At 37.3% G+C, this 14,817-nt stretch overlaps 2 protein-coding genes across 2 annotated transcripts; both read right to left on the reverse strand.

Moving 5' to 3' along the window:
• Positions 1 to 2,582: 2,582 nt before the first annotated feature.
• Positions 2,583 to 4,399, reverse strand: LOC103438068 (protein MOTHER of FT and TFL1). Its single transcript, XM_008376608.3, has 4 exons — positions 4,110 to 4,399; positions 3,922 to 3,983; positions 3,743 to 3,783; positions 2,583 to 2,946 (listed from the first exon to the last, which is right to left on the reverse strand). Exons 1-4 carry the CDS (start codon positions 4,362 to 4,364, stop codon positions 2,726 to 2,728), a joined length of 579 nt encoding a protein of 192 aa, XP_008374830.1. The 5' UTR covers positions 4,365 to 4,399; the 3' UTR covers positions 2,583 to 2,725.
• A 5,332-nt stretch (positions 4,400 to 9,731) lies between these two features.
• LOC103438066 (uncharacterized GPI-anchored protein At4g28100) lies at positions 9,732 to 12,155 on the reverse strand. The gene is made up of 2 exons (XM_008376607.4): positions 11,250 to 12,155; positions 9,732 to 10,190 (listed from the first exon to the last, which is right to left on the reverse strand). Exons 1-2 carry the CDS (start codon positions 11,892 to 11,894, stop codon positions 9,843 to 9,845), a joined length of 993 nt encoding a protein of 330 aa, XP_008374829.1. The 5' UTR covers positions 11,895 to 12,155; the 3' UTR covers positions 9,732 to 9,842.
• Positions 12,156 to 14,817: the final 2,662 nt, after the last annotated feature.

The raw sequence follows: 14,817 nt of genomic DNA on the forward strand, positions 1-14,817 counted from the left end.
TGACAATTTCTTTATCAATATTGATGCTATCTTAATTACTATGTGAATTTTATTTTGACAAGTGTCCGACATGCATAGAAAGTTATTTTTTACCTACGTCTAACTGGCCTTACTTATCTTAGTAAATGTTACGTTCAAATGACCTCACTTATCTCAATAAACATTACGTCTAACTAATGTTTGACATGTGCAGAAAGTTGTTTTCGACAATAGTTATGTGAAATTTCTTCTTTATCAATCGTCCAACATATGAAATTTTCCTTTTTAACAGTCATCTGACATGCAAAGAAAGTTCTTTCTAACTACAATAAACGTTATGTCCATCCTTAACATCAAATTGAAATCAAGTCATTTTCAGTAAAAAAAAAAAAAAAGAGTGCATAGTAAATTTTATTAAAAAAGGAGAGGGCTCAATGAATTTCTCAGAGACGTATGTCCTTATAAGTAATGAATCAATTAATAGAGATGAATTTTGGTGATAAATCATATTGTTCCCCAGAAAGTAAATAATTAGAGCTAGTTAAGAACTGAAAGCAGACCAAGGTGAACCTGGAAACAAAGTTGAGGTATTAGTAAGAACTCTTTTGCTTGACGAGGGCTTTGTATGGACATCAACCTCCTCATTCCCTCGGTTCGTGGTACAGCACCGTTAACCTCATCAGCTGGTATGTCATCTCTCTCACTCTCTCTGTCTCCCATGAAAGTGCAGGGTTTTAGCAGTTTCTTGCTGCGCTCATAGCAACTGCCATAAACTCCGCACCAAATGCAAGTGATGACGAGCCAGACTGCCCACTCCATTCACTAGCTGAAGCCTAGAAGGTCAAGGACCAGGGTTGCCTTTGACTAGGAGTCTTGGGCCAGCGGCTAGTCCTCTTTGTTCAAGTTGAAGCAGTTTAAGATTAGATCATGACTAAGCCCAAATCAAAGGCCCACCTGGGTTCAATTTTCCCTGCAAACTTAGAAATAAGACTGAAATTACAAATATTTTTTTCTTTTTCACCAAATCCTTGACCCCTTAGTGTATGTATATAGTTCTATTAAAAATACTTTTTTTTACCAACATTCAATATGCGTGAAGCTTTCGTTTTCACATAAGTTCGATATATGTGAAATTTTTTTATTTACAAGCGTCTGACATGCATAATAAGTTCTTTCTTATCACAGTAAACATTACGTTCATCTTCACCATAAATTGAAATTAAGTCATTATGCCATATTTTCCATTCTTAACCTTAAACTAGAGCAATAAAATTAACCCTAAACATAACTAGTTTGTTTACTCTCCAAATTAAAGGCCAATTAAAATAGGAAAAAGACTCGTAATTTAGAGTGAGACAGTTTCTGTACATGCATACCAAAAGCACCCAAAATCCCAGCCCCATGGAGAAACACCCACCCTAGCTTAATCTGCTAGCTTCATATATAATTAACATGCATGCATATTACATTACAAAAGATACAAGATCCACTAAAACACACTCAAATTAAAGTCCCTGTAAAGGCCAGACTCCAATCCTTGTTGAAACACCACCACACCATCAATGGAAACGCTGAGGGCCTCCTGTTCGCTGTCTCTTTCGGGGAGTTGTTATTTCTTGATAAGAGTTATCGAGGGTGAAAATTACTTTCATACTTGACATGCTTCTGGTATGTGAAAAAAAGTTCTTCCACAACAGGGTTTCATTATGCGTGAAAAGCTTTCTTTCGCTATTGATTCCATCCGTAATTATTCTACGTAAAATTTCTTTCTTAACATTCATCAGACATGCAAATAAAGTTCTTTTTTACCGCAGTAACATAAAATTTCTTTTTGACTAGTGTTCGACATACATTGAAAGTTCTTTCTGACCACTGTGAAATATCTTTATTGACAAACGTTTGTCATGCACAAAAATTTCTTCCTTGATAGTGATGTCACCTTAATTACTGTGAAATTGCATTTTGATAAGCGTCCAACCTGCACAAATAGTTCTTTCTGACTACAGTAATTGTGAAATTACTTCATTGATAGATGTCAGTCATGCATATATAACAATTTCTTTCTCAATATTAATGTTGTCTTAATTACTGTGTGAATTTTATTTTGACAAGCGTTCGACATGCATAGAAAGTTATTTTTTTATCTCAGTAAACATTACATCTAACTGGCCTTACTTATCTCAATAAACGTTACGTCTAACTGACCTTACTTATCTCAATAAACGTTACGTTAGGCAACGTTCGACATGTGCAGATGGTTGTTTCTAACCATAGTAATGTGAAACTTCTTTTAAATAATCTTCCCACATGCAATGAAAGTTCTTTCTAACCACAATATATGTTATGTCCATCCTTACCAGTGAATTGAAATTTAGGTCATTATCCCCCGTTTACCCATTCCTTAACCTTAAATTAGAAGCAATGAACACAACAACATCATTTAATCTTCAAATTAAAGGCCAATTGAAATAGGAAACAGACTTATAATTAAGAGTGAGACGTTTCTGCACATACATACCAAACGCACCGAAAATCCCAACCCCAGGAGAAACACCCACCCTAGCTTTGATACCTTCATATAACTAACATGCTTGCACATTACATATTATAAATAATGCTAGCTTTCATTAAATAATGCTAGCTTTCATTACACACTCTAATTAAAGCCAGACTCCCATTTTTTATTCACTAATTCTATATTCTTATTTGGTGAAACACCACCACACCATCCCCTCTATGGAAACGCTCAGCGCCTCCTGTTTGCTGGCTCCTTCTGGCAGTTGAAGTAGACGGTGGAAACCGGCAGTCCAAGGTCGAGCTGCGCCGCAAAGAAGCGGGTGTTGAAATGGGCACGAGAGGGTGGTTGCTCCACCAAACCCACCGGAGCCTTCTGCTGAAACAGCACCAGAATGTAGCGGTGAATCCCCACTGGTGGCCTCGGACCAACGTACGGCAGTATCTCTTTCCCTGCAATAATTATTTTGTTATTTTATTCATTGATTGTCAATTTGGTGGCTCATAATCTCTTATTTCATGTTATTTTTTATTCATTTAAAAAAATATCAAAATTAATTAGAGAGCTTGGTAACGAAACCATTGTGCCACGTGGATGCAACAGGGGGAGAGGTTACCACATCAACAAGGTAACCTTGACAAGTGGCACATACGTGTCACTAGGAGCAAATGTGTTTCAAGGATGAACTACGTGTTGCAATATATGCAAAGACAAAAACACCATTCAGGAAGAAATTTTAAAACTATATTATTTTTAGTTTGTATAAATAGCTAAAATAATATGAACTGTAAAGAAAATATACACGACACGTGGTTTTTGAAAAATTGTTGAACCAAATCAAATTTGGCCAGTTTTACGGCTAGCTAGTGACAGATGCTTAAGAGGTATAGAAGCAAAACATTCATGGTTTTTCGAGAATCAACTGATAAGATGGGACCCTGAAAATTTTTAATGATTTTTTCGGAAATGATCTCAAAACATTCGAAGCTAGAGAAATGCATGCATGTCAATGATTCCGCTTGGAAACGAGTGTTTTGCCAGAGATTCTCTACTCGAAAATTAAAGAATGGAATAAAGTTTCTGCTCGAAAATATGTGTATATATACGTATATATCTATATGTGTGTGTGTATACATATAGAGATATATATTTGTGTTGCATGCATGCAAAAAGCTGCAACCAAAAACTTAAAGATTTGAAAACGGTAAAAAGGTAGGAAGATTTTTTCTCTTGGTATTTGTAAATTACCTCTGAGAGGGTTTGTTCCTCCAGGGATATCAGACACGATCCTGAAATCATAAACAATGTGCATGAAGTTAATTTTTGTGTGTCCAATTAAGAAAGATTATTGACAACAAAATTTGTAAAATTAAGGTAAATAAATTAAAACGCAATTCATGCAAGACGAATAAGCAGTTGATCATCACCAATGGACCCACTCCCTCATGCTTGGCTCACTCGGACTCGGAGCATCAGGGTCAGTCATCACCTGCATGAACAATTTTATTAGGTGTACATATTTATGCAATAAAAAAAATGTGAAATGTGTAAATTTAACTCATGCATGCAACAGGATCGAGTTGATCTAGGTGTGCAGAAGTGAAAAGGGGCGGACCAGGGTGTAGAGCTCGCCAGGGTGACCAGTGAAGGTGATTTTTGGGGGGTTGATGGCCATGGAAGGTTTGATGTCACAGCCATTGGTGACATGCTTGGAACCAAAGTAGACTGACATGCTCAGGGTGGGGACGAACATGTCCACGACATCGCCGATCACTCGGCCGACGACGAGAGGATCAACGGAGGCAGCCATGAGATCAGGAAGGAAATTAGGAGCAAAAACTAGGAAGAAAAGGAAAGCTAAGCAATGCATGAGCAAAAGCAAGAAAAGCTTTTGGTGGTGAGGGAAGGAGGAAGAGTAGGGTTTATATAGTAGTGGAAAAGTGACATGGGCTCTAGAGGGCCCTCTCTAGAGTATGTGTAATCTATGGTGCATGCATAGGCCATCAAAAAGCAAAGGAAAGCAGAGAGCAACACGTATACAACCACACTAGGGTTGAAACACCATCCTGACCGTTCCGATGGCTCAATCTCTTCCGTCCGTTACAGGCCCCACCACCATACACGTGGCTTAGCCAACAGTGAGGACTCTCAGACCCTTCATGGTTCTTGCAACATCAAGATAAGCATGAATCCAGGTCGGGACAAACACCCTTGTGGAGCCTACGGGAAAAATCAGTGCGTTTTGAGATGTGGTGCAGATTTGTGAATGTTAGCCATACTGCACTGGAGCTCGGCCTTCTTTGTAACTCCGACTGGTTCTAGTTGTGGTTTTGTCTTCTGTACACTCTGGATTGTCTTTTTGTTCAACGGTTGTTGAATTGGTAATAAAAATTTGCGTCAGCAATGACTAGAAAAGATTCTTTATTGAAAATAATTTTCTCTGCATGTACATTTTATTTTGACAAATAATTGGACGATTCATCTAAATTAGTCCTAACTTGCTTTGCTAAACATGTAGGGTGCGTTTGTTGCATCATACTATCTCGGACTGGACTAGTTTCAGGGACGAAGCTGAATTGGATTAAACTATACTAAGCTGGACTAACTTAGTGAAGCGTTTGGTGCAGTGTCGAACTAAGAAGCAGGATAATTAATAAATTCAAATATTATATTAATCTATCTATATCTCTATTAATATTTTATTCTTAATTCTCTCATTTCTTCCTTCTTTTTTTTCTGAAAACTCTTTCTCTTCTTCGAGACCTAATTCCATGCTTTGAGATCAAATCAAAACCAACTTCCTACAATTGCATATCAGATCAAAACCAACTCCCTGCAATTACAGATCAAATCAAAATCAACTCCCGACAATTTTAAATTCCACAATTTGAGATTAAATCAAAACCAATTCCACAATTTGGTGTCTCAGGTTGCTTACCCCATCTTTATCGCCGGCGATCCTAAGCCATTGTCATCCCAATCCAAGACCTTTGCCATTTTCGTCGCTGTCGCTTGCGTCGGTGTTTTGGCCTCCAATATTCCTCATCATCGTCTTGTTCCTCACCCACCACTGGGTTCACAAGGATTCCGTGATTTGGGTTTAAATAACCATCGTGTTCCTCACCCACCACTGGGTTCACAAAGATCCCATGATTCGGGTTAGAACAGAGACCATCGGCGGCGATTTGTGCCCACAACGGTCGGAGGTGGTGCAGTTATGTAGGTCTTGTTGGAGGAGGAAGAGACGAAAGAGAGCATAGAAGGAACACGGTCTTAGCTAGTCCCCTCCTTTTCGAGGGCTCTCGCTAAGAACTTCTAGTGAGCCTGTTAGTCCACAGGAGTCCCCTTTTGTCTCATTAAACATAATCCTAGTATTTAACAAACACTGGACTATAGTCCAGTCTAAGCCAGTGAGAGTTAAGGAAGCCAAACAAACACACTTGTAGAGATCTAAGAAAATTATGTCTTAGGCCATCTCCAATCGAATGGGTTATGTTTAGCCTCCGCTCAGATTACAGTTTTGCAAGAAATTATTTTTTTAATGAACAGTGTCAGAGCATATTTATATACTATTTCCAACCAAGGGGGGTATTTTTTAGCCCCTCAATGATTTAATATTTTAAGTTTTTATTTATTGGTTAATTGAATTAAACTACCATATTAAAATAAGGTTTCCAGATATATTTTGAGAACCACTTATTGCTAAATGAATAAGCTTTCGGATTTCTTATCTTTTGGTTGAAGATGTGGACATTTGAAAAATATTGAAAATTTTAAATTTAGATTATTGGAAGAGGTAAGGGAGTGATGTTTATGAAAAGGATGTGAGCCTACAAAAAAAATAAAAAAATATATGAGAAATGGTGTAGAAATGAGTTTGGCATTTATAGGAAAACAATTAGAAGTTTTAAATTTTGGCCTAAAAAAAAAGGCCCCTCAAACGGGCTACTTGGCTAGCTAAGAATGGCCGAAGGGCTGAAACTTGGTTTGGTGGGTCCCTTTTTTTTTCGGCTCGGCCCTCCATATTGGAGTTGGATTTTGGAGCATTTCGAGATGTATTTTGACCTAAAACTCTATAGCCATCTCCATTGGAGATGACCTTATAAGCTAAAAAAAATGTTACTCTTACCACCTATTTATATTATCTCTCTAACAGAGATGAGAATCACATGCTTTGGCGGGTCCTTTCTCTACTAAAGAGATGGTACAAATGATTATGTTTTATCACTGGAAAATGAATTGTGGTTGACAAAAAACAAGAAACAAACAAGGTAATTGATGTGTTTTTCTTTTGCTCGATGATATTTTAAACTGCTGTAATTTATAAAAATTCAAACTAGTTCGGTTTCAAAGGAATAGCCTTGCTGAAGTGAAATGACCCGGGGTGGTCTTGATGCCCTCCTGAGGCTAGGAAAAAGCTAGTGAAGTTCCTTAGGAACCATTTTGAAATATTTAATATAGTATTATTTTTGTATCCACCAAGTGTTATATATGAAATTGCGTATTCAACATATTTCGGAAACATTCGACTGGACACATCAACATCCCCCCTGCAAGATGCATCATCACCACTCAACAGGGGGTCTTGATAGAACTCAATAAAGTCACATGACAAAATTCTGCAAGACCTATCGACAACACTTCATATGTTGACATATATCGGCATGCAGACAACATGTTCAACAGAGGACGGCATGTAGACTAAATGCTTAATGAAATGTAGAACTGAAAATTTTGAATTTTTTTGCGGTTTGCGCACTATTCAATTTAAAAGAAAATGGAATATTTTATACTAAAATCATGAATCCGTCGTTGTCCATAGCCCTTGCCCAGTGAGAGAGACCTTAATCAAATTTGTTTGAACTGAACACAATCCAAAATTACTTCATTTCTCACTGAGGAATAATAAAACATGAAAAGACAGACGCATTACTCTCACCCGCCTGAACTTACGACGATAAAATAATGGGCCCCAGTTATTGCAAACAGTGCCCAACATATTCTAAAGTCCCAATAGGAGCATGTCAGACGAGGACAAGGGCATTCAGTTTAATTTGAGCACACCTCGGTGAAAATGGATAGAACTTGGCTGCTGAAAGAATCAGCAGCATTCCATGTTGATCATCAATTACGATTAGACATGTCATTTTTTGTTGATCATCAATTATGATTGAACATGTGTTTAATCATAATTGATAATCAGCATAAAATGTTGCTGATTCTTCAACATCCAAGTCCAATTCGGTGAAAATATGCTTTGGACGACATACTTTTCCATGGCAACTGCTGGATAATCACTTCATTTTCAGTTTTTATAGGAGTAGCCTAGTAGGACCACTAAATTATTTCTGCCTACATTTCCCGATCGGCCTGTGCATGCCTAAGAAAGTTCAAAGTTATTTCTTTAGCTAATTGGAGAAAATATCATAGTAATTATTACACATTTTCATCAAAAACTAATAAAAACTGAAGAAATAATCTGGGCTAGAGAAGAGAGGTAGTCCTATGCAGTGGTATTCAGAATTCGAATCTTGAGAGTTTCAGTGTTAAAGGTTTAAATATTTTAAATAGAAACAGAGCGTGAAGCACACGAAATAAATTTCAGTTTATTCGTTGAGACATTTGTTGAATGCTTGATGTGCTTGTTACCGTCAATCAAACTCTATTGCACACATGTCAACAATATCGACATATGCCAAAAACATATAATAAGTTATATCGAGAGAGTTTGTCGAGTGTTGTTGACTCAACCTATCAAGATATGCTTAACATGTATTACATAAAAAACTTGATATATACAAAAGGAACCCGTATAAAACATTCGGAAGGTCCTTGGAATACCTTCTCAAGTATGTTTTTCGAACTCCAGGTGATCCCGGGATTCACCTCTGAAAGTGAGATTGATTTCATTTTAAAGTTTGGAAAATAAATCTTAACTCGCACTTAGTTTAATAATACTTTATTTAAATTTGAATCATCATCAACCAATTGATGATGAAGAAAAAGCATATGAGCCTAACCCATTTAAGCCCAACCCACCATACAAATGGATCAGACAAAGGCAATGTAAGGGAATCAATTACGAGTTACAATAGTTCGGCCTAGTTAGTTTAGAATCAAGTCAACACTGGACATGTTTTGAATTGTATCTGAAAGGAATAACAATGTTTTCGAACCAATGAAAACTTTTTCTATCGTACTTGGCATAAAAAGTTAAAAATGCTTATGTGTTGTATCCTTTTTGTTTTTTTATGGAGAAGCACTTTTCAAAAAACTGCTTCAAATACTTCAAGCACTTAGATTTTTTATTTCATTATATTTAAAATAATCGAAAATTCTAGTATACTTGCTATAAGTTATACAAGAATTTCGTCAAAAACCTTACGTCCAAATTCAGAGGGGCGAATTCCTCACTTTTCATGGAGTTTTTCGATGACCGGAGGTGCAGGCACACCTCCTTAAGCTGCTGGCTTTGCCACTGTCTATAACCTATGCATCGATACACCAGAGTTTACTAAAAAATCTTCCAATTAAATTCTCATATAAACTATATGCACATAGGCTCCACAGCTCAATTCCTTACCTTATGCTTGTAGCGTTATGCAAACCCTAGAAGACAAAGGCGACGTTGACATTTCACAAATCTCTCGTGAAGAACACAACTGTCACCAAAATAATGCCACCAAGCAAGTTACATGCAGTCTCCATAATTTGTCTCTTCAATACAAAACAGCAGTCCCTTCGGACATGTTAAACCCTGGCCCACATATGGCTTTCTAGTTTTTGGACAAAAATTCCTCCCAATAGTTGCCGATCAAATCTTCTGTGCGGCTAACGTATTGCCGACATCTCTTGCAAAGTAGTGAATGACTTACCTACAACCAGCTACTGCACTACTATGATGGTCTTCTCTCTTTCACCACATTCATCACCAGAGTGTTTGGTGGTCCTCAAAAGTCCTTGTAAACGCTTCTTCGGACTTTCAGGTGGTCTTGGGTCCATGAATGGATCCGCACATGGCTACAACCCTTGGGATCGATGCCACAGCGTTTGAACGCCATGATGGCATTCCGAGGGTGTAGGGGAGTCTCTCTCCACAAATAGGGTAGGATTAGAGGGGTCGGATGAAGTTCATGGGGGTGTGTTTTACAAGAGCATTGTGGCACAACACGTAATATGGCTGTCCTATATAAGTTTTTCTCTTCGTTGCCCAAGAATGAATGAAGCATCCAATGCATGGGGCAATTGGGCATGTCATAAAATGTAGAACAATTACATAGTACATTTAAAAATAAATAAATACACAAATCCCATTCACTATGTTTCATAAATTTTGTGAATCCCTTGGCTAGTTTTGGATGGAGGATAGGGTAAGCTGCAACATAAACAACAAAGAAAGTGACATTACAAGGTAGAAAAAGACGGAAGCTGCAAGGATGTTGGATGAGGACTGATCAGAAATTTGAGAAGAATCGACGGCAAGAGGCATTCCATCGCTGTTGAGCGTGCACGACCGAGGATCAGACCCGTCGGCGCTTACCATGAAAGCCCGGAAGACAGATGTCACCGTGTGGATGTAAGCCGTCCGATTCTTGGCAAGGAGCCAAGTGAGACCCATCAACTGACAGTCTTTGCTGTGCATTTTGGTGGTCCTGTCCTCTAATTTGCTTGAATCCGAAGCTTTCTTCTTGTTAAGCTGATACAAAATCAATTTACTAACTGGTAGGTGCAACAACAAAATCAAATTCATGCTACCGTACAAATACAATTACACACTAAGCACCTAACTAACTATTCTCAATCCAAACCAAGAAAAATCCGAAATAAATAAGAGAGTTTTAACGAAACACTTCCGGTACTGTTCACTTTTAATGAAAATGACATTTTTACTCTAAAAAGTCACTCATAGTACTGTTCACTTACAACACTTTTTTGTCCATTTGATTAAAACTCAAAGTTTTCAAGCCTTTTTTCATAAGTTTTTCTAATAAATAAAGGTAGGTCATGAAACTCTCAAATAACCCTATTCTTGTAGCAAATAGATTCATTATGTCGATATTATTGACATAAACAAAGTATAAAAAATGCTGTAGGTATAGAACCCCTTCCGTTAAATATATAGGACTTTTCAATAGAAAATATTGTCTCCGCATGTAAGGAGTTATCCTTCGTTATAGATAAATTACAATTTGACATGCGTAGAATTTTTTTATAATTATTTTGATGCGATAGCTTTGCATATGTGTCACAAAGTAATTTATAGTTACGTAAATACAACCTAGAGGTGGAAAATCATCTAATTGGATTGTGAATGAGTAATTTTAAGACCTGTTTAATTTAATATCGTCATATATTAATACAAATGTAAGATTGGTAGTTATGATGATAGTATGAGGTAAAATCGAACTAAATAAGTCTAAATCGTACCCATTAACAATCCAACGAATTGATTTACCATCTCTATAACCAAGACGGTGTCCCTACTCCCCAGACGTTCTTCTCTTTCTATATCGATTGCATGTATTACACTCGCTGTAATGGCGCGTCTAGTACTGTTTCTAGAGGGTAATCTAAAGAAGAAAACACTTTCCCAATTGTCAAGCATGGAGCTTTAGGGAGAAGAACCAGAAGGAACCCTAATCAATTATTCTTCTTCTTCATTTTTTTGGAAATAAAAACAAAAAATGCAGGCCAACCAGCTACGGTAAATCAAACAAAGACTGAAACTTTACAGTTCCAAAAGAAATGTACTTACATTGTAGAGACTGTGCAAGCATTTGGAGCAGCCGCCAAGACCCGGAAACCCATTGCCGCCGCCGCTCAAGCAATCTCTCTCCAACTTCTTCACCTTCGCACCCCCAACAAGCTTCCCCCTTTCGTTCTCCCAAAAGGCCTCGGGACAGCTCAAGGGGTGCAATCTTATCCCGCAATAGCAATACACAACATCACAGGTTTCATTCGGCTTGATTAGCTCAATTCCTCTTGTTTTCAGCGCCTGTCCCAAGTCCTCGACGCAAGTTTCCGAGTCGTCTGGCAGCAGTGGCAGATCATAAGGCTGACCCGACACTGCTGGGCTCACCCTGCCTACTCTGCCGAGAGCGGTGGCAGAGTAGGCAGAGTAGAGCCACGCCGCGAGCGCAGGGCAGCACCTGCTTCGCTGTAGGTGGTCAGAGGAGTCACCTTTGGTGGCGGAGCAGGCAGACTTTATGCCGTGGAAGAGCTCATTGGGGAGGTCCAGCGGGCACCCGGCTAAGTCGGATTGTTCTGGGAATGCAGGGATTGTAGCGGATGGGGAGGGAGTTCGGGCCGGGTGGAATGACTGGATGGAAGCCGGGTCCGGGTTGGGTAGACCCGGGAAGGCAGGGAAGAGAATGTAAAGGAAGAAGATGGTGAAGGACATTTGGGTTTGTTTGTACTTTTGGTTTCTGGGTTTTTTTTTTTTTTTTTTAATTTGGTACAATCAATCAACAACAGACTGAACAGAGCACTTGAGGAGGATGGTGGAAGAAATTAAAGTGGATGGAGGCAGTGGTGGGTGTGTTGGAGGAGATGAAAGAAAAGGAAAGAAAAGGAAATGCTGTGGGGTTGGGATTCGGGAATCGTTTGGCTGTTTACTAGATTGCTATCTTTGGCTCTGCGTAATTTTTTTTTAAATTTTCTTAAAAAGGACCAGCTAGTGGTATCGTCACTATAGTCCAATTTTATAGGAATCGGAAAAATTCATCGGAGCATTTCAACCTTTTACTGACCATAATCGTACGATTTACTAGCACTAATAATTGATCCCAAAACATGTGTGAAATATATATCTAAAATTCATTTCCAATCACTGAATCACATGTGGCAGTTAAGTTTTTGTAGATCTAGCCTTTAGTACTATCAATATAAGTGCTATATGTCTCTATAAAATGTAGATAAAGTTGGTGGAGATTACCAATAGTATCATGAACAAATTATTCATAGGGAAATTAAGTTTGTTTCACGTAAGGCATACATGTCTGGGTAATAGGGTATTTCCAGCGGGGATCTAGTTAAGTTTAGGAAGAAGTTAGAAAAACTTTACACTAACCATGCTTCTTATTATGCTTTTGAGATAGAATATGGAGAATTTGCTTTGTAAAAGTGTATACACTCGAGTTTTTTAATTTCTAAATTAATAGACTCAATGTATTTCTTTGAAATTGTGTATATATACTTGGGAATACCGCAAATTCTGCATTAACAAACTTAGAGAATTTACCTTGAAACCATGTGTTTATACTTGACAATGTCGCAAATTCTCTAGCATATACTCCACTTATGTGAGAATATGTAGAGAACGTTACAGGAAGTCAAGCAACCATATGAGTGTGACGTTTCCCAAATCCACCAACAAATCACATACTTAAATAACTCAGGCTAAATAGCTCCATTGTAAACAATTTAGCAAATTCATGGATTTTTTAAGAGATTCTGTGTGTCTGTGTGCAACTTTATATTTTATTCCTTTTCCTCCTTAACTAATTCATCAACTGAGTTGCCACTAACAATTTGTTATTAGCATTGACAACATTTACAACATTGGAAAGTCGAAAGTAACCATTTTTTGGTCTTTTAGAAGTGAGAACATCGAAGCCACCTAGGCAATACTCTTTATCTTTTGCCAAAGGACCTAGTCCTTAGTTTAATGTCCATTTTGACTTATAAGTGACCAAAGGGAATTGAGATCCTTTCCCATTTTTTGTGTTTAGAGTAAATGAAAATTCGGACCACTCACTTTAATTTATGCGATTCTCATTACCCATTTCACTTAGGGGTGGTTTGAAAGTGAGGTACTTAAAAAAAAAGCACCCATGAAAAAAAGCTGTGAGAGTTTTAGGTATTTGGTAAACTGAAAAAAAAATGGCTTATTTTGGAAGCTGCTGTGAGAATAAGCTGAAATCAAAGGAAAAAGCTGAAGCTGCTATTTGCAGCTTTGGAAAACTGGTTTTTTTTCAAAGCACACGGAGGTACAGTGCTCCTTTAATGAAAGGACCCACTATCAGACTGTTTTTTTTTTTCTAAAAGCAACTTTACAAAAAAGTTTACCAAATACTCTGCTGATTTATTTCACAGCCGCTTATTCTCACAGCAGTTTTTTTTCAAAGCACAGCAATACCAAACCAGCTCTTAACCACCTCACACAACCTAAGGATTCAGATCCCTCTTTCTTTTTCTTCAATAATCCATCTCCGAATTCTTAAACTCCGAACATAAAAATCCATAGAGAATCTCAACGTGACCTAAGGCATCACACAAAGCAGAGTCTTTGTTGCCTTCCAGAAAGTAAATAATCATTCATGTTTTCTAATGGTGAAAATTTTCGATCGAATTATTTGACCATGCCATCTTTTGTAAGTCATCACTTCCTACGAAATCGTAAAATTATCATTCTCACCTTATTTTACATTTATCTCACTCGATGTCAATAAAGCATTTGCCAAAATTTTATATTGTTTTCTGGTACTGCACGCGTTCCACTCGAAAGCTGGCAGTAGTTCCAAAGAGAAAAAGCTGCGTGGCTCTCACTTTTGTTTGTGAAAGCAATATGCTTCTCAGCCTTCTCTCTTTCTATTTTTTCTTTCTTTCTTTTTTTTTACAATTTGATCTTGTATGATATATTGTTAGAGAGATGTTCAGAGGATTTTTTTCAAAATGAGATTTTTTATGAATTTTCTGACACGTCATAATCTAATGTTAATTTTAATGTTAATTTATAAAATATTACACAAAAAATATAATGTAATAGAAATATCATGAAGAGTCGGACGATCCCCTTAACATTTCTTATGTTGTTCTTGAAAATTATATTACTATTACTATAGCTATTATCATAATTGAAACAAAAGTGCTTTTAAAGAGAGGGATTAAAGGTTGTTGAAAGTTTATGAAATATGGAATTTACTATAGTAGTTTAGACAGATTGGTCCACCAACCTTCTTTAACAATAGTCTTATTCAATGTAACAATAATTTCACTTTATCGTCTTGTAATTATTTCAGTTTTTGTAACCATTGGCAGTACTTATTATTTATATTTTCTTAGAGTAAAAGAAATGCACAAAAACTTGCCTATCGTACTCCTCACATGTGATATACATAGAAATCTCAGCCTAGGACGGAATGGGAGTACTATGTCTATCTCACGCATGCACGTATTTTTCCTAACACACTCCAATCTAGATGTCAAGTAGGCATTTATATTGGAGTGTGCTCGTCATCATCCAAATAGGTGACTAGCCACGATAATCGTGAGAGTATAACTAAAGTCAACAACTGATAAATTTAAAGTTTTAGTTCATATGA

Source organism: Malus domestica, chromosome 06 (genome assembly GCF_042453785.1).
Source record: "Malus domestica chromosome 06, GDT2T_hap1".
Taxonomy (NCBI): domain Eukaryota; kingdom Viridiplantae; phylum Streptophyta; class Magnoliopsida; order Rosales; family Rosaceae; genus Malus; species Malus domestica.

Coding starts and splice junctions, on each gene's coding strand:
- LOC103438068 (XM_008376608.3), bottom strand. CDS start 4,364: ATGCATTGCTTAGCTTTCCTTTTCTTCCTAGTTTTTGCTCCTAATTTC. Junction 3,784..3,921: donor ATGAGGGAGTGGGTCCATTG/GTGATGATCAAC, acceptor TTATGATTTCAG/GATCGTGTCTGATATCCCTG. Junction 2,947..3,742: donor AGGAACAAACCCTCTCAGAG/GTAATTTACAAA, acceptor TAATTATTGCAG/GGAAAGAGATACTGCCGTAC.
- LOC103438066 (XM_008376607.4), bottom strand. CDS start 11,894: ATGTCCTTCACCATCTTCTTCCTTTACATTCTCTTCCCTGCCTTCCCG. Junction 10,191..11,249: donor GCTTGCACAGTCTCTACAAT/GTAAGTACATTT, acceptor ATTTTGTATCAG/CTTAACAAGAAGAAAGCTTC.